Genomic DNA, 26,957 nt, shown 5'->3' on the forward strand with positions numbered 1-26,957 from the left:
CAAAATCAGAGAGTTGGCCATATAATCCTGTTGCAGAGAGAATTGGTCTAACCATAAGATGCAAAGAGTTTCCTATCTAAGCAACAACAATAAATCAATACTGAGAAGTCTTCATAATCCAATTAAATACTTAATGATGACTCTCAAACAGAAGTTCAAATAAATAGGTCACGATTCACTCAATAGATGCACTCCACAGCAGTGTAGTCTACAGTGTGTGTGTGAGAGAGAGATGTACAATTAAATAACATAATTTACAGTATCTTGCAAAATATTTGGGGTATGTTTATTCGAGGCCCAGGGGTTGATTTGAATTTGGAAATAATAAAAAAAATTTAAGTTAAAATATTATTTGACATGTCACATGATAAAAATAAAAGCTTGATACAATGTTTTGATTGAAAATTTAACTTTTTATGTAATATATCAAATAAAAAATTGCTTTATATAGTTTTGGAGGAAAAATAAATGAGACTTAAAATAAACAAGCTCTCGATGTCTTGAAGTCGAGGTACACAACATACCTTTGTGGCATATTATGAAGGAAAGCAAGACCTTTAGCATCCCCAAGAGCAATCATCATTCCCGTAGACTGAGATAATGGAAAATAGCTTCTGGGTGACTTGGAAAAATTCCAGGTCAATTGTAGTCAGCTATAATAATATATACATACAATGCTCCATGTTGATTGCAGTAATACAGGCATTGAATTTCATGCTTGCAGGTGTGGATTGAAGTTAATAGGAGTTTATGTTAAAACTCTAATCAATACAGAAAAAAATATATATATATATATATAATTAAGTACAAACAATCAAAGTAAAGAGAACTTTACATGACCAGAACAAAGTAGATAACAAATCAACTAACATGTGTTTAGGCAGGCCTGTCATCTCAACAAAATTACGATTGAAAATCAGGTGTTAAGTTAAGGCAGAGAAGGGGAGGGGGTTGAAGCATCTCATCACCAAATTGGATCCTAAAGCTCGCTAGATCTTGTACTCATTTACAAAGAATATCATCAGTTCCTTTGATTGATTACAATACTGCTTGAGCTGTTAAGGAAGCAACAATTTCTCTGCAAATCCTTCACATAATAATGAAGGGTACGTGATAACCGGGCATTAGGCATAGGTTCCACAGCTGCAGTAGTACAACTATGTAAACAAGCTCAGGCTCTCCAACTCAAGAATTCAGATACATTACTCATAACTACCCAAGAATTCAAGGTGTGTCTCAACCCCCAAATATCAGAATGAGCCTCCCAGACAACCATCTAATATCCTGATCAACTACAGAATACAATACTCAGCCCAACTCTTTTCATGCTAGTCATTGCCATATTTAACTACTAGGATGTGATTATAGATATAACATAGAGAGTGAGCATAAGAAAATTATAACAGAACTGAAAATGACAACTTCAGAAAGGATGAGTTCATATCTTTATGGGAACCAGACAACCTCACTAGTTCATAGCCAGTTCATCTGACTAGAAGAAAAATATTAGCTTCCTAAGGCAAGATATTCCAATTGGCTCAATTGCTTGAGGAGAAAAGAAGCTAGATCATCAACAATAGATGTCCTGTTTATGTTTTTGCATTTACACTAATTTGCAAACGTAAGTCCCAAATAACAATCATATTGACACTAAGCCTCGAGATACCTTGTAATAAAATTCAGATGTCTTTATTGCATTATCATAGGGCCATATGCCATATCCAGAAATTTAGCATCAAAATAACCATGAGTTGTAAGAGTCCCACCAGCCAAGCCAGTGCACAGTATGAAGAGAATGGAAAGTAAATAAAAGTTTGTAAGAGTCCCACTAGACAGGCCATGCAAACCATTCATTTGGAACAAACCTTTGTCACCTGCATCGAAAAGCAAGACTTGAGTCAAACTTAGGAATAAACCTCCACCCACAATTTTGCAGGCCTGTAATTCCTCAGGAATTCAATCCCCATTAACATAGATAGTAAATGAAAATAATTTGCAAAGAAAAAGAAACTGCAGTCCAAACACTAGATCAAAGACAAATAAATCAATTTAACATTAACTAGCAACTAAATAAGAGTCAGTGCAAAAATCAAAAGAAAATTTCCAACCATGTGATTTGGATGTGGTGGGAATAGTAAATATGGATTGAAATAGTTTTTCAAGGTAATGTTTGAATGTAAAATAGATTATGAATATAATATAAAAATTGTGTTGATTTAATGTTTTTAGGAGTATAAAAAATATGATGAATAGGGCGAGACTGAGGCCAAACCAAATCCAACACACCCTAAGTGCCTCACACCCATCTGCAAACTCTCCGACACGAATACTTGGATTATTCCTGGACCCAAACCAAGCTTGGAAGTAATGCTGTGAGTTTAATAAAGAAAAAGAAGAGAGTGGGGGATTTAACATCACAAATACTTTGAAGTCTTTTACTAAATCCTACAGGTTACATAAGAGAAATTACTAGTGTACTGTCTGTCTTTGGGGGGTGATAGGTTAAACATCTATGGAAGAGTTTGATAAGAGAAAAATAGCATTCTTGTATAATCCAAGTATGCAGCATACACACCACCTAACATTTAAAACGTTCTAGTAAATTCTGAACCACTTTAAAAGAATTTTTTTCACAACTCTATTCCCATGCAAAAAATAATATTTGAATTTCCATAGAAACACACATGTATTCCAGATTTGATTGTTCTCCATGATAAAACACTACCATCTAATTACATTATATTGTTTACACTTTTTCATATGGCATCCTGAAGTGCTCAAAAACTCAATTACACATAGTTTACATTTTAAAGCATCTTAATATATACTATAAGTACAGATCAAACATAAACATATTTAACCATTTCATTTTGAACCTAGAAAATATTCAAGACTCCCAGCAGACAATGTTTCACCATGCCCGAAGAAAACAAAAATACCAAATCTGCATTATCATAATACTCTTCTTTTTTTCTTTTTTCTTTTTGATCGGAATTTATCACAATAATCTTTTTGCATACCTAGGGTGTGGGTTTAGATATGTTTTGGACGCTTTTCAAAATTTTAGGTAGTTTGGAAATAGTGAAAAGTTAAATAGAAAATAGGTGTTTGATTTGATGTGTTGAAGAAAGAATATGTTTTCTGATGTAAAATATGCAAAAATAATAATATATTTATGGTTTGAATAGAGAATATGTTTTTGATATAATAATGAAAAATCCGTTTATGATGTAATGTTTTGAATAGAGAATATGCTTTTGATGTAATAAATGCAAAATATATTTTTGATGTGATATTTTTTAGAAAGAGAAATTTTGATTAATTGGGTGAAAATAGTCTTAAAAACATAAGTAAACGAAGGCCTAGTTTTCTCATACATGCAAATTCCAAAAGCAAGTTGCGTAAACAATGTATAGATCAGGAATACACAAAAGAAATGAACAATAGCCAAAGAAAAAGAAAAGAATAGCAAACTACGTGTAGCCATATTACATAAGATAACCTTGTTGTGCTAGTATTAGTTTCTTTCATGCTTTGATTAAATATAGGAATGTAAACATTTCAAATGAACAGGTCAAACAGCACTACCAATACTTTGTAATCATAATATTCTACGTGCACACCTACTTTTTTCCCAATGTAAAAGGCCAAAAGTCAGGTATACAGTGGACTAGTGACTGGGTGTATGTGTAATCTGTTTATCAACGGAATGATCATGTGTGATTTGAATGCTAGTATATTTATATTTTGTCTGACAAAAGCAATATGTGCCTCACCAATGCATAGATATTAACTAAGTAAAATTATTCTATCCTGCAAAAGGATCCATGGTCCATGGATATAAACTCCGCATCTTTAGCAAATAGGCACATGCTCGAAAGAAAATTTACCGGGTCGGTAAAACCCGACTATACTGCTTGAGAACCAAAATCTAAAAATTCATAACCCAACTATGCCGCAAATAAGTGCGGTAACTTGGATAAATGCTAAAAATACTTAGCATAAGAGTTTATAGCATAGCTCAGAAAAACATAAATATTCAATCAGGTAAACAAACGAACTGTGGACACAAACTTATCTCCGTTGGACTAGACTTCACATAAGGCAATCATGCTTGGTAACATACTTTTAGGCGGTAATGTAAAGTTATTGAGATTATGTACAATAGTCACACATGGAGTTAAAATCGTGGGGGATTGTCCCCTTCTCAGTTAAGTGTTTACCAAAAACAAATAACCAGGCAAGTCAAATGAATAGGGCCGAGATGGAAGTATAAGCACAAAAAGTAAGAGGGAGCACCAAAGCTAATTGGAAGAGGAAGCTGAAGGAGAAGAAAGAATCTCCATGATTTTCTTGTCGCGTTTTTCCATAGCCACATCCCAAACGTCGTTCCCGATGTGCTTGGGCTGTCGTACACAATTGTGGCAATAATCAGCGAAAGATGAACAAACAATCATAGATCGGATGCTCAACTCGTAGCATATAACAGAAAGAAAGAGATAAACAAGAAAATAAACAAATGGTCGTTGAGGTACGAACACGCCCATGAGCGGCCTTGTGAATGTAATATTGAGCGTTTCCCATGACGCAAAGCATCCCTGCTATTATTCCAAGCGGCAACACGGCTTCCAACCACATCAGCGTCATTCTAACGACGATTTGGGTTCTGTGTCCAAAACTTGCGCGCAGAAACTGCTGATCGACAGAGTTGTCAGATCTTCGTCTTTGCTAAACCGCGGCGAGAGGGTGGGTTAGATAACGGGGAGTCCCGTCAGATCGATGAATTAAGAATTTGGTCTGGGCTGGGCTGATGTAAAGTTAGGGCCGGTCATAATTGGAATATTTGTATTGGTAAGATGTGTTTGTTTTTTTATTTTAAATAAAATTGTATATTATTTTAAAAGAGGCGGCCCAACAAATCTGGCCTGCTAAGAGCAATTGCAACGGGAAATATGAAAAAATGCCTTAGTCCGCTAATGTGGTGTTTATTTGTCAATTTTCATATTCTGACACAATAAATTATAACAAATAAATATGTAGTGGCTCAAGGCAAAAGATAATGATGTAAGACCGCATCAACATGGCTTCGCTGTTGCAAAATAAAATATAAATTTCTACGTCCCACAATATGCAGTATAGCAGTAGTGAATAGGATCGTCTCCGCATGGAAACAATAGTTTTTTTTTATTTGATCAATTATAATTATATTAATATATATTGGAGGGATTTGATTATCACACTAAATAAGGAAGAATAAAATTAACGGTTACCAAAATTATCACACTAAATAGGGATTTGATTATCATAGTTGGGTGCTCCGCTTTAGTGTGATTGACAACGCTAGTTAACTAGAATGCAAAATTAACGGTTACCAAATATGATTAAACTCTAGCATATGCATGAATTTTTCATTCGGGATATGAAATTTGATCATCGACTAAAAGTCAAATTCATCGACTAGTTGGATAAATTGGTTATAGTTGATCTATACGCGTTCACAACCAATATTTCCTTACTTTTTCGATAGCTAAGGTACGGCCGTTAGCTATATCTCTAATCGGGAAAGAATCCTAAGTACAACCGTAGTTTTCTAACTCGACAGCAGTAAAAACTAGAAAGGCCAAATTCAATTTAACAAGCTCCTACGAGGATTTGTCTAAAATTGATCTTAATTCTTCCCTAGAATGTTCTTCTCTAGGTTGCTACGTCAATTGGAAAATTACACAATTACGTATGCTAATCTCCAATATAGCTATGAAACCCTAAATTGATATGTGCGCAATAATCAATTCAAGATTTCTAAACTCATCAATTAGAAGAATTAAAAATACCCAACATCGATGAACACCAATTTTAATCGAAACCAAGTCTCACAATTTCAATTCCGAACATCAATTCATACCTACACTAGAAATGAAACTACTTGCAATCCATAGCAATTAAAAACATAAAATAAATCATAGAATTCATTATGCCTTCAAGTTTAAAAATCGACAACAAACCAATTTAAGAAATGAGAAAAAAAGGTGCCCGGAAATTCTTATGCGTTGCTCTCCAAAAGTCCCCTCTCCGTAGTGTTCTCCTTCCTTCTCTTCTATTTCAGAAATGGGTTGTAGGTGAGATCGTGGCTTTGCATTTCTTCTTCCCCTTCTTTATTGGCCCTAACTCTCCTTTTCAATTCATCACTTTAGATCCCCTTTGCACTTTAAACCAAACAATTCTAAAATTGCTAATTAACCCCGGAGGACCTTTTTGCAATTTTCATTCTTCCTGCTTCGTGATCACGCCTAAGGACTTCCTGTGTTCTGCTTTTCTCTCCAATATGCCCAAAATTTGCCAACTCCTTAATGCCTAGTAGAAAGTTCAAAAACACAACATTAAGAGCATATATACAAAATTCGCATCCAAAAACCGTCTAAAATATAGCGAAATATTTATCTAATATCGCATATATCATTCGCCTACACCAAAGCGTTGCCAAGTCCTGCTATTTTTCACCCACAATAATAAAGTTACTATGTAATTTTATTTTATTATCTGATTGAAAAAAAGCCTTCGTTGAAAAAAACAGATCATTGCTATTGCTCTAAAGGAGACCTACGTTTGTATCGAGGATCGAAGAAAGTCAAAAACAATGTTGGACCAAAAGGATATTTACTCCACAATTTTGGGAGGAATACAAGAGGTTTTGTTAGAGTTTCTATAGTGAATTTCTTCATTTTAATTTTGTACTGTTTTGGGATCGATTTTAGCCATTAATTTTCAATATATTCTTGCACTTTCTTTTTTACTTTGCACATAGCAATCCCACACCAATTTCTACTCGATTTCGTTCAATTAATTTTTCATATTAGTAATTCAATCACATCTACATGGTCTTGCGTCGTTTTACTTCGATTTTATGTTCTTGTTTCCAGTGTAATATGATTCCAAATCATTTCTAGAAGAAATTGGAGAAACCATTCATATGTAACGTGCCCGATAGTTGACATGCCCGCACGCTGAGGCCCATACTAGCCGTCCTCTGTGCGTAACATGTCTGATATACCATGACGTATGAGAGAATAATGTGGAATACGTACTTGCACCTAGACATATGCCGGTAATTAGTCGTATAGGACAAGGGACTCGCACACATGGGATGAACTGTGGCCGAGAACCTAGGACATAAATGTCAACCCGTGTCACTCTCCCCCACTTCAAGTCGCAACGTGCGACGCTACTCAAGTACACCGACATTGTTTCTTACACTATCAGCATGCCTCCAGGCGTCACTTTGCCGAACCTTTTGGAGGACAAAAGGCTAAAGATAAAATGCGGGTGAATGTGCGTCCCCTGATGACTTCAGAAAATCTACCACGCGCAGAAGCCTCTACCTCAGTGAAGGGAGGCAAATTGAATATCACCCTACAAGAAAATTTCAATAAATAACTCATACTTATCAATTATTACTTTTACTTTTTGATTGCTACTCTAGCATAATATTTTTTTAACATGTGTTATGTTTTTTGCAATTTCCTGAATAAGAGCATCTAAGTCATGTTAGGATGAACAACCATTATTTTGATTTTAATTACGAAGCGAAATAGTTTTCTTTTGTGGTTCTCTGCTTTTACTTATTCAAATAACAAATAATTCCGATTGAAGGACAAACATAAAATTCTTATAGAAAATGTGAATTGAATAGCATAACATATTACAAATGGCACGGGACATCCCGTAAGAAATTAGGTTGCCTTTCAAAATGCAATTCAAAAGTCAATCAAAGGAAGGCTGATTGTGTCTCTCACAAATCGGTTGTACATGAAAGGTTACATATTTGCAGTTCCTATAAATATGGTGAGTGTAAGGTTAAAAAAGGGCTTCCACAAAAAATGGCATGGAAAAGAATATTCGGAAGCCTTTGGCTCTTCAAAGACTTGTGTTTGAGCACCTGGGACACATGCCTCGACCATGACAAAATACTTCGGTATAAGATAGATTAGCTCATTCGAGCACTATCACTAAGATAAGCTTTGAGAAGACGGACATGTATGGAGGTCCGTTAATGTATCACATTGTGATCACCCCTCACTAGACGGACATGTTTAGAAAAAAGGCAACATATAGAAGTTTTGCGGTCAATCATCTCTTGATAAACATAAATCATTATACCGAATTCATAAAAAGTGCCAACAACACTAAACGGAGGCCATGAGGTTGAAGGGCGAAACAAAGATAGTTATAGTGACTGAAAATTATCCCCAACCTATTGCCTGTGCTAAGTTATGGACGACCTTTGGCAAGCTTGAACACACAAAAAGAGTTGAGGCCAAAACATCACGGTGAGGTGAGCAACTTCCTCACTTTCGATAGAAAGAATAAGGAAATGCTTTACTGATCATGCGGGTTGTTGAAGTACTTGAAGGTGAGCCAAAAATTGAGGCCCTTCGTAATGATAAAATTTCTAAGATTAGTCTTGATAATATAAAACAATTCAAGATAGAATATATAACGATAAATTATATTAAATTGATAATGTAGATTACAAAAATACAACTAGTGATTCAAACGAGAAAACAAACGAAAGATAAAAAATAAAATCCGTTGGTCACTGCTTTTATTACTGTCTTATTTTCAAAAGTCACAACAGTTACTATTCTTTCATTTCATTGATTTTTTTTATACCAACAACATACATTATATTTTATAAGTTTTTGACAAGTAAATGATATTTTTAATGTAGTTTTTGAACTATTTATTATTCTATTTATATACTATTATAACTTGTTGAATTTTTTTTATCAATTATTTTTAAAAATATTTTTTTGACTAAGTAATATTAAAGTAAATAATATAATATATTATTTTGTATTAAATATTATTGCATACATAGTTACACATTATATATGATTATATTATTATTTAGACAAATTACTTATAATTCACTGAATCACTATTATTTTTAAAAAATATTAAAATTGTACAAAATTCCTTCGTAATTTGAAAATATTACATATAATCTCCTAAAAAAGTTTTATACTCGAATATTTTGAAAATATGAATAAGTTCCGTACAATTTATAAATATTTTTGTCTACAATTTATTTAAAATTATTAGTTTACATTTAGCTCTAATCTCAAGTAGATCTTAATAACCGGGATGCAAACTTGCTTTTGTTTGTGATTTTATCTATTAGAAACAGAACAACAAATGTTTAATTTTAATTTAGCAATTTATTTTAATATAATTAAAATATGTTCTTGCGATATTCAATTATGTTGATCCTGAAATCGATCAAGCACATAGTAGTAAAAACAACTTACTTCAAAAAAACAAAATCGAAAAATAAAACCCTCAACATAGACTCGTTATTTGCTGGAAGATCGAACTGCGAATACACATACGGGTGACGACAAGAACATCAGATACAAAACAACTGTTAACCCAGTTTGGTCATTGAAGACCTACATTTGGAATACCAACCCAAAAAGATTAATACTCAATGATGAACGAATAAAACTTACAAAATTGTTGAGTGAATAATTGCCCTCATAAATGTAGCTCTATCATTTAGATAGAATTTGATAGCATACTCATTCACATCTACAACCTCCTCCAATTCAATTCCTTGTTCCCCTAGCTATTAACTTATTCATCACATCACAAAATTTTCTCAGTTTACCATACCCAATGGCGCTATGATTACTACTCTAATCTAACATTCTGAACATGGTAAAATCGTCAAATAAAGTAAGAAATCACTTTCAATAACTTCATAATTTGACTTCATATTTTTTCTCAATTAAATCTCCTAAAATCTGTCAATCAATTATAGTAGATATCTTACAATCGATGTTCCTTTTGAAGACACACAGGTCTGATCGATTTGAACCACAACTGAATGGATCACTCGCTCCATGTTAAATGAGCCACAACTTTTCACTGGAGTCTATACTTAGATCGGACCATTTGCGAACGTCAACCAAAATAACAATAGCGAAAAGTTTTACTTTTTTTTTTTTCCTTCTTGTTTTCTTTTCAAAATTTGTATTTGCAATCTTTTTAAAATTTGTTTATGCCATTTTTATTATTTCTCTTGCCCTGCTTATCATAAATAAATAATACCATGCGATCTCTTAACTATCAATAAAGTTTATTCGGATGCGATATGATATCGAGTTGAGTCATACCAAATTAATAATACCCCCGCCCCCATCCCCACCCCAACCCATTTCCACGGTGCCGTGCTCGTGTGTGTATCAATATCAGTATCATTATCGGCGTCACCGGGCCAATTTTGACGATATACTATTACTATACTGCTGTGATAATAATCCGAGAAGAAAAATAAATAAAAATAGTTAATGAAGCAAATGAGACGTACGCGAGTGAACACGCACAAATACAAGCCAGTGAGACAAGACAAGAGGCGCTGCTGCAAAGGTACTATTAGGAATCCTTGAAACCAACCAGGCGTAGCTAACAATTGCAATAGCAAGCAAGTATGAGAGCCGCCGCTACTGGTCTTGTCGGATGAGCCATCCTGCTTAACAGAGAGAGACATGGGCAATTGCGGCACCAGGGAGGAGTCGGCCGTCGTCTCTACAGCCCCCCAATATCAAGGTTCAGTTCCTTTCTGTTCTTACGGCGGCACGCATATTAATTTTCAGTTTCTGTTGCCCACCAGATCTAGGTTTTTCCCAATTCACTCTCAATCACTACCTACTTGATTTTTTTTCTCTTTTGCAAATGTGCGGATTTATTTGCTTCTCTTCTCTGAGTCAAACTATTCTCTTTTTAGCCGGCAAACATTCTGTAATTGCAGCTCAATACATCACTCTGGACTGAGAAGTTAGGGTTTTCATAGTCTTTCGCATTTATTCTCCATTATTTTCCTGAAACGAGTAATAAACTAGAAAAAGATATAAAAATGGGCAGTTCAGCAGCAGCACCTCCAGCTCCAGGCCTCCTCATTGTCCTCTAGGCACTCAGCTACCGGAAGAAAGCAGACTCGCTCCTTTTCAGATCCAATCGATTCTTCGACACCGCACAACTTCGAAGATTTCCGTAAGAACTCCCTGCTCTACACCCACGTCATTGCTTTTACTCTCTTCGAGCTGGAGACCATCACGAAGAGCTTCCGCTCTGACTACATTCTTGGAGAAGGTGGTTTTGGAACAGTCTACAAAGGCTACATTGATGAGAATGTTAGAGTCGGGCTTAAGTCTCTCCCTGTTGCAGTCAAGGTGCTAAACAAAGAAGGTCTTCAAGGCCACCGTGAATGGCTGGTGAGTTTTCCTTATTCCTTTGAGCTCTTTTAGCTGAGCTGCCCTTCCTTCCCTGCCCATCTATTTTATTTTTATTTATTTTCGTAACTCCATATTTCAGACCGAGGTCAACTTCCTTGGCCAGCTCAGGCATCCTAATTTAGTGAAGCTGATAGGTTATTGCTGTGAGGATGATCACAGGTTACTTGTTTATGAATTCATGTTCCGGGGAAGCCTTGAGAATCACCTGTTCCGAAGTACGATCCATCTCCATTTCTGTCATATTTATTGCTGTTTTCGCCACCAGAATTCACCAACTCCTGCTATATAATTCTGCGGATAAGTATTTATTTAGAAGTTATTACAAAATAGAGAAGCTTTGCTTCACATTAAAAGCCTTTACATCTGTGAATGAATCCAAAATTTATTGAGATGAGGCCTGCCTAAAACATATTATTGGTTAGGGGTGTGTTCTTTTTTTTTTTGTCAGGTTTGTTTTTGAAAATTTTGAGGTAGAATAATGGTTGAGTGGTGTTTTGTATTGAAAACGAGTGGTTAGGGGGGGGGGGGGGGAGAACAGCAAAGAACAAAGTTCATAATTGGGAAATGAACGCATAATTGGGTAAACCTTCTGTTTTGAATGTTGTACTTGATTTTCTTCTATACGGATTGCATGCTTTAGCATAATATTTGTGTTTGCATAAACTCCTATTAACTTCAATCTACACCTACAAACATCAAAATCACTGCCTGTGTTACTGCAATCAACATGGAGCATTACACACACACATATATATGTACATAGCTGACTACAATTAACCTGGAATTTTCTGAGGCTTCCAGAAGCTACTGTTCCATTATCTTGGTCAACAAGACTGATGATTGCTCTTGGGGCAGCTAAAGGGCTTGCTTTCCTTCATAATGCTGAAAGGCCTGTTATTTACCGTGACTTCAAGACATCTAATATTCTGCTAGACTCTGTAAGTTTATCAGTTCAATTATACTCTTCGATATGTATTTGTCCAGTATTTTTCTGGCACATAGTTAAGGAATATTGATTGTTTAATGGGTAGTGGGTGCGACATAATGTTAAATTGTCCACTTTGCTCTCGGGGAAATGGTGGTGGTGTGTCTTGATTTAGGTGTAAAAAGTAGTGATATTTGTGTTATAATATTGAATTGTGAGGGCAGTTTTACAGTGATGTAAGGGCCATATTTACTTTTAATGGTAATGGGATAATTGATTTGGTAGAAATGGAAATAGTAAAATGAGACAATAGACATGGGATGGAGCAAGTACATGTTTTTCTCTATTGCTCTCTCTAACACACCTACACACAAAGAGGACTACAATGCATGCTGTCAAGTGCATCTGTTGAGCAAATTGTGACCTCTGTTTGACAGTCATTAAGTATTTAACATGATTACAAAGCTGTACTCATCGTTATTAATTTAAATTTGCTGCTTTGATAGGAGGGTTCTTTGCATCTTATGTTTTAGGTCAATTTTCTCTGCAACAGGATTATATGGCCAAACTGTCTGATTTTGGGCTTGCAAAAGCAGGGCCGCAAGGTGATGAAACCCATGTATCAACTAGAGTAATGGGAACCTATGGTTATGCTGCCCCTGAATACGTCATGACTGGTACAACTTACTGTGTATAATTCAATGCTTTAGACTAGAATATTCTTTATGACTCAACTATTTTGGGATAGATCCCCTGGTACTGCAACAGTTGGATTGAGGAAGTTGTGGAAATGCATGCTTGGAGTTTTATTATGTCTAGATACTAAAAGCTAGAAGTCTCAATTTACTGTCATTTAGGGCAGGGACAGGAAATTTCATTTGGTCTTTTTCTTCTTTTCTACTCCACTTATGCCTAAATTCCACTCAGATTTTGGGCCTATGATGCTAACATAGCTGAGGATAACACAAGTGAGTGCTGGTGAACTTGCACTTTTCCTTGTTCTTTTCTCTCCTTTGTTGTTGCATTTAGCTGGTGCACAGCATTATTATGTTGAATGATAATGGGGAAATTTCCCATTAGAGTACTACTATATGCTCTTTCTATAACAAGTCTTTGCTGTGGCAAAAAAGCTGTATCCTTTTTTGTTCCATCAATCTTATGTAATAGGCCTTGAGTTTCAAACAAATATTTATTTAAATTTTTACTTGAGAATTTCGCTCAACATTTATTTTACATATATAATGTCTTCACCTATCATTCTATCAATCTATTCTCCTGCATTTTCTAAAATTATAATCATATGAAGTGGTTACATGTTTCAAAATGGTTTTCATATATATATATATGTGTGTGTGTGTGTGCGCGCGCTTTTATATCCAAACTCAAATCTGTTATCATGAATTCCTTTGTGTCACTAATTGTACAAATTCACATGTTCATTTCTTGTATAGTGGCATTTTGCAATTGACTTTCCTTAGTATTGTGTTCGCATAAATATTTGAACTGGTACTATGTCAGATTTCAGACAAGCAATGTACAGGGACATCTGTTGAATACTATTATCTTTGAAAAGAGGGGGATAGTTTTGTTGTTTGAGATTTTGTTTTAACTCACATGCGGAAGACATTGTGAAATCTTCTATTTTATTTATCACTTTTCTACCTTTTTTTCCTTATTCGCTCCAGATCAGAAGTACTTATTCAATTTTATATTTTTTAGACCTACGAATTGTAGGATTCTGGTATATAAATATTTTTCTTTATAATATAATTTCTATGTGGAACAACAACGTCCTTCAATTTGATGGCAGCAATTGCATTTTAGATATTAGTCATCTGCATAGTTTTGGTTGCTTGTGTATTCTCTACCATTTGTTCTGCCATTCAATCTACCAATTTTGAATGATTTCATCTTTAAAAAAAAAAAAAAGAAGAAGAAGAAACAAAACCAAAAAACAAATAAACAGAAATAAATATGCCAAAGTTTTGTAATATTATTTGTGTGGACTGTGGTGGGTCTTGGCTTTCATTATTTTGGTTGGGTACTGTTGGAAACTATAACATGTAATATAATGATGTATATCGCTGCTAGCATAAACTTTTAAGTGAGGTGGACATTTAATATTTAACAGTTATCATGAGTATATCAGAGTGCTTAGAATATATGTGCTCGGATTCTCACTTATGCGTTCATGAGATGTGCAGGCCACCTTACTGCGAGGAGTGACGTTTACAGTTTTGGTGTTGTCCTTCTGGAGTTGTTGACAGGAAGGAAGTCTGTGGACAAGACGAGACCAAGCAAGGAGCAAAGTCTTGTAGATTGGGCTAGACCAAAGCTAAATGACAAGAGAAAAATGCTGCAAATCATTGACCCTAGATTAGAGAATCAATACTCACTGCGTGCAGCTCAGAAAGCTTGCAGTTTGGCGTACTATTGCCTGAGCCAGAACCCAAAAGCTAGACCTTTGATGAGTGACGTGGTTGAAACATTGGAACCTTTACAAGGCAATCGTGCTAATGAAGTTTCTACATCATCATCCTCAACTCCTACCCTTCTATGTGGTGGTAGTCCATTTGTATCAGGAAGGATTCCTGCCAGCCGGATGCATCCTGGATTTACTGGCGCTGTTGGAACTGGTGTTGGCTGTCGATCCTCCAATGCAAATTGCTCCCCGGGCGGCCCTGGGGCTTGCCGAGTCAGATGAAAAAACTTAATCCATATAATGTGTCTACCATGTTGATATAATTAAGGTGTGTTTTGACTGATGCCATAGTTGGGGTTGCAAGGTTGTGAATGGTAAGGTAAAATGCTTGTGTGTGGTATGATATTGATGAATTAGATTCTCAATCTATATATTGTTTACAGTCCGTGTTGTAGGCGTGCGTCCGCCCGCATCTATAATTTCTCTTCATGTAATCATATCCTTGTGATTGAACTCTGTGATTTCTGCTAATTTGCACCTGTGCCTATTATGAAATATTTTCTATGCAATATTTAGTTATTATATATATTGATGATGTCAGAACTTACAATTGTTATTCGGGAGTGCGGTTTGGATAAAACTTCTACGTTAGAACCTTCAGTCACTGAGTGTACACTCAGTAAACGTGTTGAATGCAATAGCAACAAATGTTATTGGGAAAGATACAAATTATATTTATATAAATAAGTATATACTATTTTACCTTTTAGTCTTTTTTTTTTTTTTTTTTTTTTTAATTTTAAAAAAAATTGTGCAAGATCATTTATTCATTTATATTTTCTATTATACTTTATTTTTATATATTGATTTTTTATATCCTCCTACTTACTTAGAAAATCCTTTCTCTCTTTTTTAATACATATCAAGGAGCTGGAGATGAAACTTATGGATAGAGTTAGGTATATGTATTCTTTCCCCGGATTTTCAGTTGGTTAAGTAAAAAAAAAAGATATAAAAGAAAAGAAAAAGTAATACCCCAATAAATGAATGAATGAAGAAGTGAGATGAACCAATTCACATTCACGTTCACATTCACAGTCGTAGCCCCGTGATTGCTCCAACTAGAAGGTTGAAATGGTAGCAGACGTAAACATAATACTATATATTTGGAAACTTAAGCCACATCCCACCCCACTCAAAAGTCGGGTAGCATCTCCACAAATCATCCCGTCCTGTGCTGTCCATGTCCACCTCCACGGACAACTCAAATAGGGAAAGAATGCACGAAGCAAGTAGGGGTATTGTTGTCAATTCAATCATTCAATTTCCTTTGTTTTCGTCCAGTTTTGAACTAAAACGAAAGAGGATGGAGAAAATAAAAAAAAAAATAATAAAAATTAGTGCTGGGCCTGGGTGTAGCAATAGTACCGCAGACAGCAGGGTCAGGGTGAATGCCTTTCTGTAAGGAGAGAGGGAGAGAGAGGGAGAGAGAGGGTGTTTTTAGATTTGGATCTGAAGAGTTTGTTGCTACAGCCTACAGGCACGGGCACAACCACGGCAACTCTTCTCGGAGCGCAGTTGCACTTGCGGATTGCTCGCCCTCCCCTCCTCTCCCCCCAGTCCAAAACCTACCCATACCCATCTTGTACCCTCATCCCGCTCCTCTGTTCGTCTACCATTCTTTCATTATTTCTCCCCTGCGGCCTGCAGAATGCGGCACAACAAATCATCATTCTGATTATTGTACTCGGAGCAAGTTTGTTTTACCTATTTTTATTTATACGACGACGAATACGGCGACTGCTGCATATTTGATTTCTGTTTTTGTGTGAATATAATACATATATATATATTTATATTTAACTCCCTTTCCCCTTTCCCCTTCCCCTCCTCGCTTTGATTTGCTTTTCTGCGAGAGAGCGAGGTTGAGGTCTCCTTTAAAGCAGAAAGGGATTCTAAACGGCTACAAGTCCTACTGAAGAAGCTTGCCGCCGCCCGTAAGAGGGCTTTCTCCTCCTAAATGCATTTTCGGAATACTCTGCTGCTGTGTTGACTTTGGGCTTGAACGTTTCTTTCGTTTTCCGGATCTGCCAAATTTGGATATTGATTTCTCGCAATGAATTTTATTCTTCTTCTCCTGATCTGGACGTGGTTGTTGGCCTCACTGTCAACCATGAGTGCCCAGCTGCTTAGCAGCGCTTCGCTTAGGGAGGCACGGGCGCTTGATGCTCTTCTCCAAGGCTTTGCTTACCAGGCATTTACTCGTCCGAGGACTGGGGTTGTCTACATTGGGGTTGTCCCCTCCAACCTCACCGGAACTAAGGTTTCGGCAATGAGGCTCAGGAGCGGTAGCTTAAGAACGAGGGGGGTCAAGATGTATGAGGAGTTTGAAATTCCCAAGGGGGTGATAGAGCAGCCGTACGTGGAGAGGCTTGTTCTGGTATACCAGAACCTGGGCAATTGGTCTATGACATATTATCCCCTCCAGGGTTACACCTACTTAGCCCCCGTATTAGGTCTCCTTGCTTACGACGCTTCGGATTTGAATGCTAGAAACTTGCGCGAGCTGGATATCCGCGCATCCGGCGAACCCATATCCGTCCATTTTTCAGGGCTGAGGAGGCCTGTGCCGGACGGTTTAGTTCCCAAGTGTGTTTTGGTCAACTTAAACGGCACGGTCAGTTTGAGTAATGTGTCATCCGATAACATTTGCGTAACATTCCAGGAGGGCCACATCTCTATTGTGGTGGAATCAGTTGAGGTCCCTCCTTCCCCTCCTCCTCCTCCTGCCCTAAGCAAGGGGAGGAGGAGGCAGGGCAGTAGTGATCATTCCAAGGCCTGGATAATTGCAGGAGCAGTGCTTGGAGGATTCACTTTGTTGGTCGTGCTGGGGCTGATAGCCGTCTGGGCAAGCAAGTACAAGCACGGGAAGAAAATGCATCAGATGGAGAGGGCGGCGGATGTTGGTGAAGCTTTGCATATGACCTCTCTTGGGAACACCAAAGCGCCAGCGGCTACAGGGACAAGGACGCAGCCAATGCTGGAGACTGAATATGTGCCATAGACTTGGAGAGGGCGTGTATTTGTGTATTTTTCTTGCTTCCTTCCTTCACTATACATCCATTCTATTGTTTTTTTGTTCTTTGGTTTAGGCAGCGCTTGCTTGTAGTAACATAGGGTCGATTCTTATGATTATTATTTTTTGTTTGGTCTGGTTGGTGCACATTTACATTACATTGCTGCTGCTGCTGCCGTCTGTGGTGGGTGGTTGATTTGTCACTGTGTACATGATTTTATCGCATAGTCTTTTTTCTATTTTGACCGTCATTCAAGAATTTGACGTCGGAATAAAGTGCCACGGGCTGTTTTGTTTGCTTCGAGTTTCCTTTCTGCGCAGCTCCTAGTTCTCTTCACTGCAATGTACATCTTCTCTTCAAGTTCTTGTCTTTTCATTATATTAAAAATTAATTTAATATTTAAAATATTATATTCATTTTTATTAGGGAGACTTGGACTAAAATTTTAGTTGCAATTCAGTTTCTGTAAATTAATAGTCCTTATTTTATTGATTAGATATATTATAACTCTTTTTTTGTATTTTCCCCAATCACAATTGTATATGCAACATATACTTACGATTGTTTAATAAATACTTCCAATTTTATAATATATACATACATTACCTCCCGCTCTACCCTAGTATACGATAAATAATTCCATTTAAATACTGCGTACCTTATTTTGCGATTTTTTTTTAAAAAAAATCACAAAAAATACGCACGATTTAAGAGTTGAAACCTTCCCTAACTTCCCTCACTCTCCGTCCAAGCCCTAGTTCTTCGAGAAGCAAATCGACCATTGAGAACTCGACGATCAAGCAGTAACATATTCGTTCAGCGAAATAGTGAGGAAAACAACAAACCCGCCGCGATCCCCCACGAAGAGTTCGGAGAAGTAAGTGTCTGGTTGAAACCCTTTTCGTTTTATGATTTTGTTGACAATCGAATTTTATACCGTAGTTTATTCGATTGTTTGGGGTAGAAGCCTTGGTCCCGTGTTTGTATGCCTCGGTTTGGTGATGAGGAGCCCTGGGTGTTCGGTGTTGTATTTGTTCAACGGGTTTGAAATTGTTCGAATTTTTGGCCAGGAAACCCGGTTCGGTGTTCTATTTATGCACCGATTATGGGTGATTTTATTTGTTTTATCTTTGATTTTGTTAATTTTGGAGATGTATATTTTGTTTAGTTACTCGAAGTTGCATATTTTAGGTTTTTTGGTGAATTGTTCGGTAATTAGTCATTTGTGGGTTGACAAAGACAACGGTCCATCGTTTCTTATTATGCATTGGGTATTTCCGCATAACCTAAAAAAAAGACATTTTTTGGCTGATCATAACCAGTGATGTTCATTACAAATTAATATTGACGTACATATACCTGGGTATGGAAATTGTCCACTAAGTGTCGGAGACAATACGCATAATGTGCTCCGGGAAAGACGCACGAGATTGACTTTAGTAAACCCGAGTGCCGATCCGAGAAGAATGTGTACTGTTTCCAATCCATACGTCCTTCACATTTTAAAACAGATCGCAGCTTCCAGCAAAACCACTCTCAATTTTCATCATTTTCCTTAGACACCGCTGCAAGTCAACAAATAAGAACACAAATAACTACAAATTTTTCCAGCGTATAAGGGTACATACGTGCCTAAGAGAGCATATCGGAATGCTGTAAGGGTATTCGAAACAATATTGCAGGTAAATATTTAACAAACAAAAGATCGCATGGAAAACAACACACACGAACAGCTATGCCCAACATTATAACAAAATGACAACCGTAGCTAATATCAAATTACGTACCAGAAAATGCTAAAGTAAACATCCCATCATCCCCATCCACTACGATTGCACTTAGCAGACACTCTTTGTGTTTATTTTTTATATGCATCCCATCAAGAAATAGTAGGGGCCTGCAACCCCTCAAAAAACCCAGCCGGCATGCATCTAAACAAACGAAAAGGCACTGGAAACGTTTGGTTGCCTACTCAACTTTGCAGTCTATAATACTTCCCGGATTTGACTCCCGAAGTGCATGACAGTACCAAGAAAGTTGTGAGAAACTGTCTCTACCTCCACCATTAATTGCCCTTATTGCATTCTCCTTGCCACGCCATGCTTTATGATATTTCACGTCAATCCCATAATCTGTTTGGATATGCTCCCGGATGTCAGATGCCTTATACGCTGGCATAGAGCTTATCTTATCTTTGTAGACTTCAAAAATCCAGTTCGCATCGGCTGCTGGATGATCTCTTGATTGCAATAGACTCAGAGTACATGTGTGGTGTAAATTGCACTTACGAATGCTGAATGACGCATCACGAGCATGGAAGGATGCATAAATACGCCAACCACAGCCTTTGTCGATGCACACCGTAATAAGTTTGCTCGAATCATTCTTTTGGTACTTGAAGTGTTTCTGAGTGGCAATAGAATAATTCTTCAATAACTTTCTAAACTCCTGCGGTCCCTTGAATGTGTGACCTTCCCCGACAATGCATCTTTGCATTGCAATTAGACTAGTACTTTCGTCGGGAATAAAGATACCATATGCGCCATCTTCGTTCAATCCCGAACATTCGGCCTCACCCATGCATTACAAATACAATAATAAGAATGAAAATTCTGTCAGATGTAAATACTTCTAATTCTATATGGTAATAGATCTTTTCTTCGTAAATAGAAAAACATGGGTACCCATCTTACTCAACCGAGTATGTCCACGGTGTCTACGGTTACCTACCATGTCATCCAGGGTATTTAAAAGAACAACTGCATCTATTCACTGCAGTAGGCTACGTGATGCAGTAAATGCCACAGGCTATGGAAATTTCAACGCATCGATCATGGTACACCTATCTAAACCGGATTGCTAGAGGATATTGACAGTGGCGTGTAAAGAAGAAGTAAAAATCGTTAAGTACCTTCAAGAAGTTATATCCCCACTACATATCTTTACAATCTCTTCAGTGGTTCGTTCTGCACCGCACTATTACAAAATCGCGGAGGTGGATACTTACTACCTACAAACAACATCGCAACAATATACCACGGTATTGTTGTATGCCAATATCATGAAAAAATTATTACTAATGTAACCTATAAACAACATGTTTTTAGATGTGTTAAACATGGCATTATAAGTGCTTACAGACTGCATTCTTACAGACTGCATTATAAGTGCTTACAGACTGCATTCTTTTATAAGGCACAATTGTGACTGCATTCTATAACAAAGTTGAATGAAGACTACTCAATTACAAATGATGAGTAACGTACCTGCGTCCAACCGTGCTTCGGAGAGGCACGCTCTGGTGCTCGCTTCTACACCGTGCAATCATATCCACAAACATTACCTTTAACAAGATATGCATTCTCCACATATTGGCGACATCATCGTCACACAATAACGTCACGTAGCTTTTCTGAATAGGTGCAATATATTAGAGTTTTACCGCCTCAATACTCACTTTATTCCATCTTTTTGATAGATTCCGGTAAAGATCTTCCAGCATGGTGCCCTCTTCTAAACCAATTACATGATGCTCACCTTTGTAGGAACATATAATTAATAATTTCAGACTACTTTGCTCCATGTCCATCGGAACCTAACGATCCAACCAATGGGTGTATGAACTATATTAGGTCGTATGGGCGATTAGACAATCTTACACAGAATACACTAAAATCATATGTTCTTACGGAATTCTAGTAATGTCTTGATCCTCAATAGCAACAAATTACCCATTTTAGAAAATAAATATTACCCTTAAACACTAAATAGCAACAAAATTTATTATCAAAATCACCCAAAATAATACCCAAACATTTTCTTCCAAATAATAATTTCTCAACTAAGATACCGATACAAAAACACACATGGTACATCTAATTTCACCGGAGAACAAGAAAGACGGGCCAGGAAACCGGTGACAGCATTCGGGAGTTCTTCGACTGAATCAACCGACCGCCGATGATAGGGAACCGGAACAGGATTCGGAGAGTGCCCTAGGAAATTTTTCAATCGAACCAGACAAGAAGCGGCGATGTAAAATCGGGCGAACAATTAAGAACCTTACCTACGCGGGATGTGGCTTTCGAGCTCACGGAAGAGGACAACAGATTGAGAAGAATTTTTTGCGCGAAAAGAAACAGAATGAAGAAAAAAAAAGTAGAGAGGAAGAAAAACGAAGAAGGAAAAAGGGGGAGTGCAGCCAAATGAATATGGATTAGGGACTGAATCCCAAATCAATACGATGGGGAGGGATTTAACCTCAATTCTTCGTTTTTATTATTGTATTATATAATTATTTTAATTTTAATATTTTAAACTCAAATTTTCAAACAAACACATTTTAAAACTTATTATGGCTCCACTAGTTGATTTATTATTATTATTATTATTATTATTATTATTATTATCATTATTTGTTGCTATTAGTTGCAGATGCTGCAGGCAATAATCAACAAGCACCGATCATTCTGCAAATCCTTCGCAGAAGGATGGACGTGATCAATGAGATAAGCAGGGAATTTCATGACAAAACTCAACAATTCATGATAAGCATTGCACAGAATAATTTCTCCGTGACTTCAAAGGCGTTTTTTTCTCTCTGTCAACTCCCAAAGTTACAGAGTGGTTAACATATCCCGATCAATGGCAATACAATAAACACCTGAATCAACCAACTCGTTTTCATCGATGCAAGTCCTCACCAGATTTAACAAGTACTAGTATGATGTGATGACAGACATAACATAGAGCGTGGGCGAGCATGGGACGATTTAGCAGCGCTGGGAATGTAAAGTTGCTACTGCCCATCAGACCCACTCACAAAGGCAACCAACCAACACCTTACCGGTTTAGACCCCGTTAAGTTCATCTGACCCGAACCAATCTTACCTTTCTTACGCCAAGATATTCTAAAAGAATTGTACGATGGAATCAATCCTACACGTGTTGCTTTGCTTTTACACTAAATCAATAACTTAACCAACTTCAACTAACTCAAAAAGACCCGGTGCAAAAATTGAAAGAAAGCGAGTGAAAAAATAAATTGAAATAAGATAGTTTTGAGTGAGTTTAGTTTATGTATAATATTAGTATGTTTTAAGTTAATTAAGTATATTGAAAAATAATATCATTTGTTATAAGATAAATAAAGTAATATTTTTGTGTTAAATTTAAATAATAAAGCTTTTAAATTAATAAAAACAATTCTACTATACAAACTTTCATAGATCCAGGGACAAATTTTTTACTCATTGAGAAGTAAAAACTTGTGATTAGATCGTTCTGAAGACGAATGTTGAGGAATGCTCCCCTGTCTATACAAATTAGGAGGCTCTTGGATTTCCAAGAAAAGAAATCTTCGTAAAAATCAAATAGACATGAAACTTACGTGAAAACGTTAAGAAATTCAAATGTTCTATTTATATCAAAACCTTGTATAAGAGCACGCATTATAACTTTAAAATAGATGTTTTTTCTATGCACGTTGACGGCTTTTTCCTTCCCTTCGAAATTTTTACAATGCAATGGCTTCAATTTTCACGATGTTTTTTCGATTTTACACCGATACTGTTAAAATATATTTAGAAGCAATATATTATATTTATGGTAGTTGTATTATTTAAGAAATTTATAGGATTCTTAAAATACGTACGTATTCCTATTATTGAAATAGAAAATTTTAATTTTATATTCTAACATAGTATCAAAGCCAAATTCTCTCCAAGTACCTCCATATCCCGTATATATTTTTATATTTTAGTAATGTATTTGCTTGTATCCATGATCATGTTGTTATTTTCATGTTGTCTCCGTCTCTACTACTCCACTAACAGAGTCTACTTTCGATTCTACTGCCGTTGAGAGTTCTGTTTTTTACTCTAATTCTATTGAGAGCGAGGGAGTCCCATTTTTCGACTCTAGCTCTGTTGTGAGCGAACGAGTCCTATTTCCGACTCTAGCTCTATAGAGTGAGCGAGTCCTGTTTTCGGCTCTAGTTCTGTTGCGAGCAAGCGAGTCCTATTTCCAACTCTAACGTTGTTGAGAGTTCTGCTTTTAACTCTGATCCAGTGGACGTCTACATCACTTTCAGTCAAACTTGGTGAATTCAAATTCGTATATGGAATAAGAGATTTATAGGACTATTGAAATATGTACATATTCCTATTATTAAAGTAGAAAATATCAATTTTATATTCTAACAAAATACCATATCGTGCATTCAAAGCGCCATTTACAAATCTTTTTTTTTTTCTCACAAATTTTCTTTCTCTCTCCTTACTCTCCACGCGAGCAAAGCTACGAAATCTCGGGGGTGAGTTAATTAAAAATTGTGTCAAATATATGTATTTTTAAGTTAAAAAAAATTACAATATGCAATTTGTTGTTAGTATTTTTTTTTTAATTAATTTTTTTGTTTAAAAATATACATGGCTAATAATTGATTGATAAGGCATGATAGAGTAACTGAACCGAATAATTATGTATTTGAAAGAGTGGTATGGGCACTTCGTGTTGAATTACTCATCATAGGATGCAAACGAGTCCAGTGGAGGTAGGGTTAACGGGGACAACGAACGATGTTTTTTATTTGGAGAAGAAGTGTGTAAAAAAAGTATGAGATGAGAAAATTAAAAAAAAAGCTACCGTGATAACTATGTACCTTTAGATTTATTGGCCTTGATACATTAGAAGAAATATCAGGCCCATGTGCAGTAGCGGCCATAGTGTATGCTCTACTCTAAGCGAGTGGCCCAGTCTGTCCAGTCCAGTCCAGGTAAACCTCTAAAGCCGCTCGCTCTTGCTCCTTGCTCGGAGAAAATTCAGGAAACCCAAGACCACGTCCAAACACATCCGATGGCTACCATCTCCCCTTCCCCTGGTGTCCTCCCAGTCACCAATTCCCAGGCCGCCGTCCCTTCCCCCGACGACCGACGCCTATCGTCTGTCCGCGATTTCTTATCCGGCATCTCCGAAACCGTCCGATCCGGCCTCGCTAACCGCCGCCCTTGGCCCGAGCTCCTCGACCGCTCTGCCTTCTCCAAGCCCGATTCCTTCTCCGAAGCCTGCCTCCGCCTACGCAAGAATTACAACTACTTTCGCATCAACTACGCCGTCCTCATCTCCGCCGTCCTCGCCGTCTCGCTTTTAACAAACCCCCTCTCCCTCATCTTCCTCGCCGCCCTCCTCGCCGCCTGGCTGTTCCTCTGCCTCTTCCGTCAGCCCTCTGATCCCCCGCTCACCCTCTTCGGTCGTCAATTCTCCGATCGCGAAACCTTCTTCGGTTTGATCCTCTCTACCATCGTTATCATCTTCCTCACCAGCGTCGGATCCGTTCTCGTCTCCGCCCTTGTGGTTGGAGTGGGGCTTGTCTCGTTGCACGGTGCTTTCCGGACTCCCGAAGATCTTTTTCTCGATGAGCAGGAACCGCAGGGAGGCGGCGTTTCAGGCTTGCTCTCTTTCTTGACTCCTGGTGCCCCTGATGTTGCCCAGCCCCCGGTGGCTGCTGCTACGGTTTGATGGTCGGTTTGGTTTCATTGATCCATCCCCCACCCCAGCTTTACTATGCTAGGATGCTTGAGCGAGAATCTAGATTAGATGTCCGCCCCAATAAAAATGTACACCGATCTTTGATCTATAAAAGTTGGAGTTCTCTTTTGAGTTTGTGAAGAGTTTTTCAGTTTCCTACTACACTGTCGACTGGCGTTGCATTATATGTTGAAAGGAAGAAGGAAGAGCAGTTTACACTCCCATAACATAAGCCGATAGTATACTATCTACCTTGTGTTCGGCTTGCTGTTTATTGTGGGATTGTATTTTTCATATTATTATTATTGAAAATTTAATCATGTCTGCCTAACTTATAATTGAGATTCAATTCCTAAGTTAATATGTTAATTCGATGAAATGAATCGTTTAAAATTTAGAATTGCACAAACTAAGCCTGCCCTTCTTTTATGTGAAAACAATGCTTGTGGTCATTTTATATTTTTGGACATGTTTAGGTTCATTTTATGTTTTTATAAAAATTAATATTTTATACACCATTTGTCTAATTTTTTTAAAAAAATATTATAATTTTTTTATTCAAAAAAATAAAAATTTATCTATACATATATATATATATGTAGACACTAAAAATATATGTCTAAAATCAATTAAATATACTGTATTTTGGAAGAAAATAAAATTTTAATAAAATAAATATATGATATTTAATTATGCACATATGTTAATTTTTGTACAATAAATATCAACAATTAATACAAAAATCTGCTTAAAATGGAAGATATCGTACAAATATTACGTGCATAAATAAAGTCATAAGATTTTAGCGAAAAAGGAAGGTGCGCAATCAAATTCGTCTAGAATGGAAAACAGCATCCGATGGAAGCCAAGGCTACCCATCTCCTATAAATAGGAGCCATTGCCAATTCATTTGAGACACCGAAGTTGCATCGATGATTCAAGCAAAGGGTAAGTCTCTAGACTCTCTCTGTATTGTTCTTTATGTTCTTCATGTCCTTCGAAGCGTTTTTCGTCGAAAGTCACTGATTTGGACAAATGATCAAATATTGGTTGATGAATCGATGAAGTTAACGTTCTTCGTCGTATGTCCAAGCCGGAGGAAGGATCAAAGCTCTCAAAGCCGTTGAGAAATTCGTCAAAGCCAAGGGAAAGTCTTCAAAGTTCCTCTCAAAACTTCAAGATGTTCATCGCGTTATTCAACAAAGCATCAACTCTGCCCTCTTCGATTCAAAAGTCAAAAGGACATGCCACCAAAAGCGTTATGGAGCACCAAATCCACCTTCTCAAAGATCAAAGCTGCGGATCGTTTAAAGAGGACATCAAATCCAAAGCTTAGGATCAAATCACCCGCACGGAGACCAAAGCCCTCCAAAAGCGGCAAAGGCAAACTAAAGATCAAAGTTGTGGATCGTCCAAAGAAGACATCAAATCCAAAGCTGAGGATCAAATCGCTCACACGGAGACCGAAGTTCTCCAAAAGGCGGAAAAGGCAAACTAAAGATCAAAGTTGCGGATCGTCTAAAGAAGACATCAAATCCAAAGCCGACGATCGAATCGCCCACGTGGAGACTAAAGTCCTCCAAAAGCGGCAAAATCAAAACAAATGTCAAAGTCACGACTAAAGTCCTCCAAAAGCGGCAAAATCAAAACAAATGTCAAAGTCACGGATCGTCTAAAGAAGACAACAAATCCAAAGACGATGATCAAATCGCCAA

At 37.0% G+C, this 26,957-nt stretch overlaps 4 protein-coding genes across 5 annotated transcripts; 3 read left to right on the forward strand and 1 right to left on the reverse strand.

The window, feature by feature from the left end:
* Window positions 1-1,667: 1,667 nt before the first annotated feature.
* LOC127239662 (NADH dehydrogenase [ubiquinone] 1 alpha subcomplex subunit 1) lies at window positions 1,668-4,760 on the reverse strand. Its single transcript, XM_051257911.1, has 3 exons — window positions 4,540-4,760; window positions 4,300-4,406; window positions 1,668-1,874 (listed from the first exon to the last, which is right to left on the reverse strand). Exons 1-2 carry the CDS (start codon window positions 4,645-4,647, stop codon window positions 4,305-4,307), a joined length of 210 nt encoding a protein of 69 aa, XP_051113868.1. The 5' UTR covers window positions 4,648-4,760; the 3' UTR covers window positions 1,668-1,874; window positions 4,300-4,304.
* A 5,555-nt stretch (window positions 4,761-10,315) lies between these two features.
* LOC127239660 (probable serine/threonine-protein kinase PBL8) lies at window positions 10,316-15,169 on the forward strand. 2 transcript variants are annotated; one of them, XM_051257909.1, is made up of 6 exons: window positions 10,316-10,605; window positions 10,921-11,270; window positions 11,371-11,506; window positions 12,147-12,229; window positions 12,770-12,893; window positions 14,421-15,169. In XM_051257909.1, exons 1-6 carry the CDS (start codon window positions 10,545-10,547, stop codon window positions 14,918-14,920), a joined length of 1,254 nt encoding a protein of 417 aa, XP_051113866.1. In that variant the 5' UTR covers window positions 10,316-10,544; the 3' UTR covers window positions 14,921-15,169. The 2 variants fall into 2 exon arrangements, with proteins under 2 accessions (XP_051113866.1, XP_051113865.1); XM_051257908.1 differs by having other exon boundaries at window positions 10,321-10,605; window positions 12,093-12,229.
* Window positions 15,170-15,861: 692 nt separating this feature from the next.
* LOC127240018 (uncharacterized) lies at window positions 15,862-18,010 on the forward strand. The gene has a single exon (XM_051258445.1). The coding sequence runs from the start codon at window positions 16,755-16,757 to the stop codon at window positions 17,700-17,702; it is 948 nt and encodes a 315-aa protein (XP_051114402.1). The 5' UTR covers window positions 15,862-16,754; the 3' UTR covers window positions 17,703-18,010.
* A 6,421-nt stretch (window positions 18,011-24,431) lies between these two features.
* LOC127239980 (PRA1 family protein B2-like) lies at window positions 24,432-25,573 on the forward strand. Its single transcript, XM_051258386.1, has one exon. The coding sequence runs from the start codon at window positions 24,445-24,447 to the stop codon at window positions 25,231-25,233; it is 789 nt and encodes a 262-aa protein (XP_051114343.1). The 5' UTR covers window positions 24,432-24,444; the 3' UTR covers window positions 25,234-25,573.
* Window positions 25,574-26,957: the final 1,384 nt, after the last annotated feature.

The sequence above is a fragment of the Andrographis paniculata genome, unplaced genomic scaffold, assembly GCF_009805555.1.
Source record: "Andrographis paniculata isolate CXL003 unplaced genomic scaffold, ASM980555v1 Contig78END, whole genome shotgun sequence".
Taxonomy (NCBI): domain Eukaryota; kingdom Viridiplantae; phylum Streptophyta; class Magnoliopsida; order Lamiales; family Acanthaceae; genus Andrographis; species Andrographis paniculata.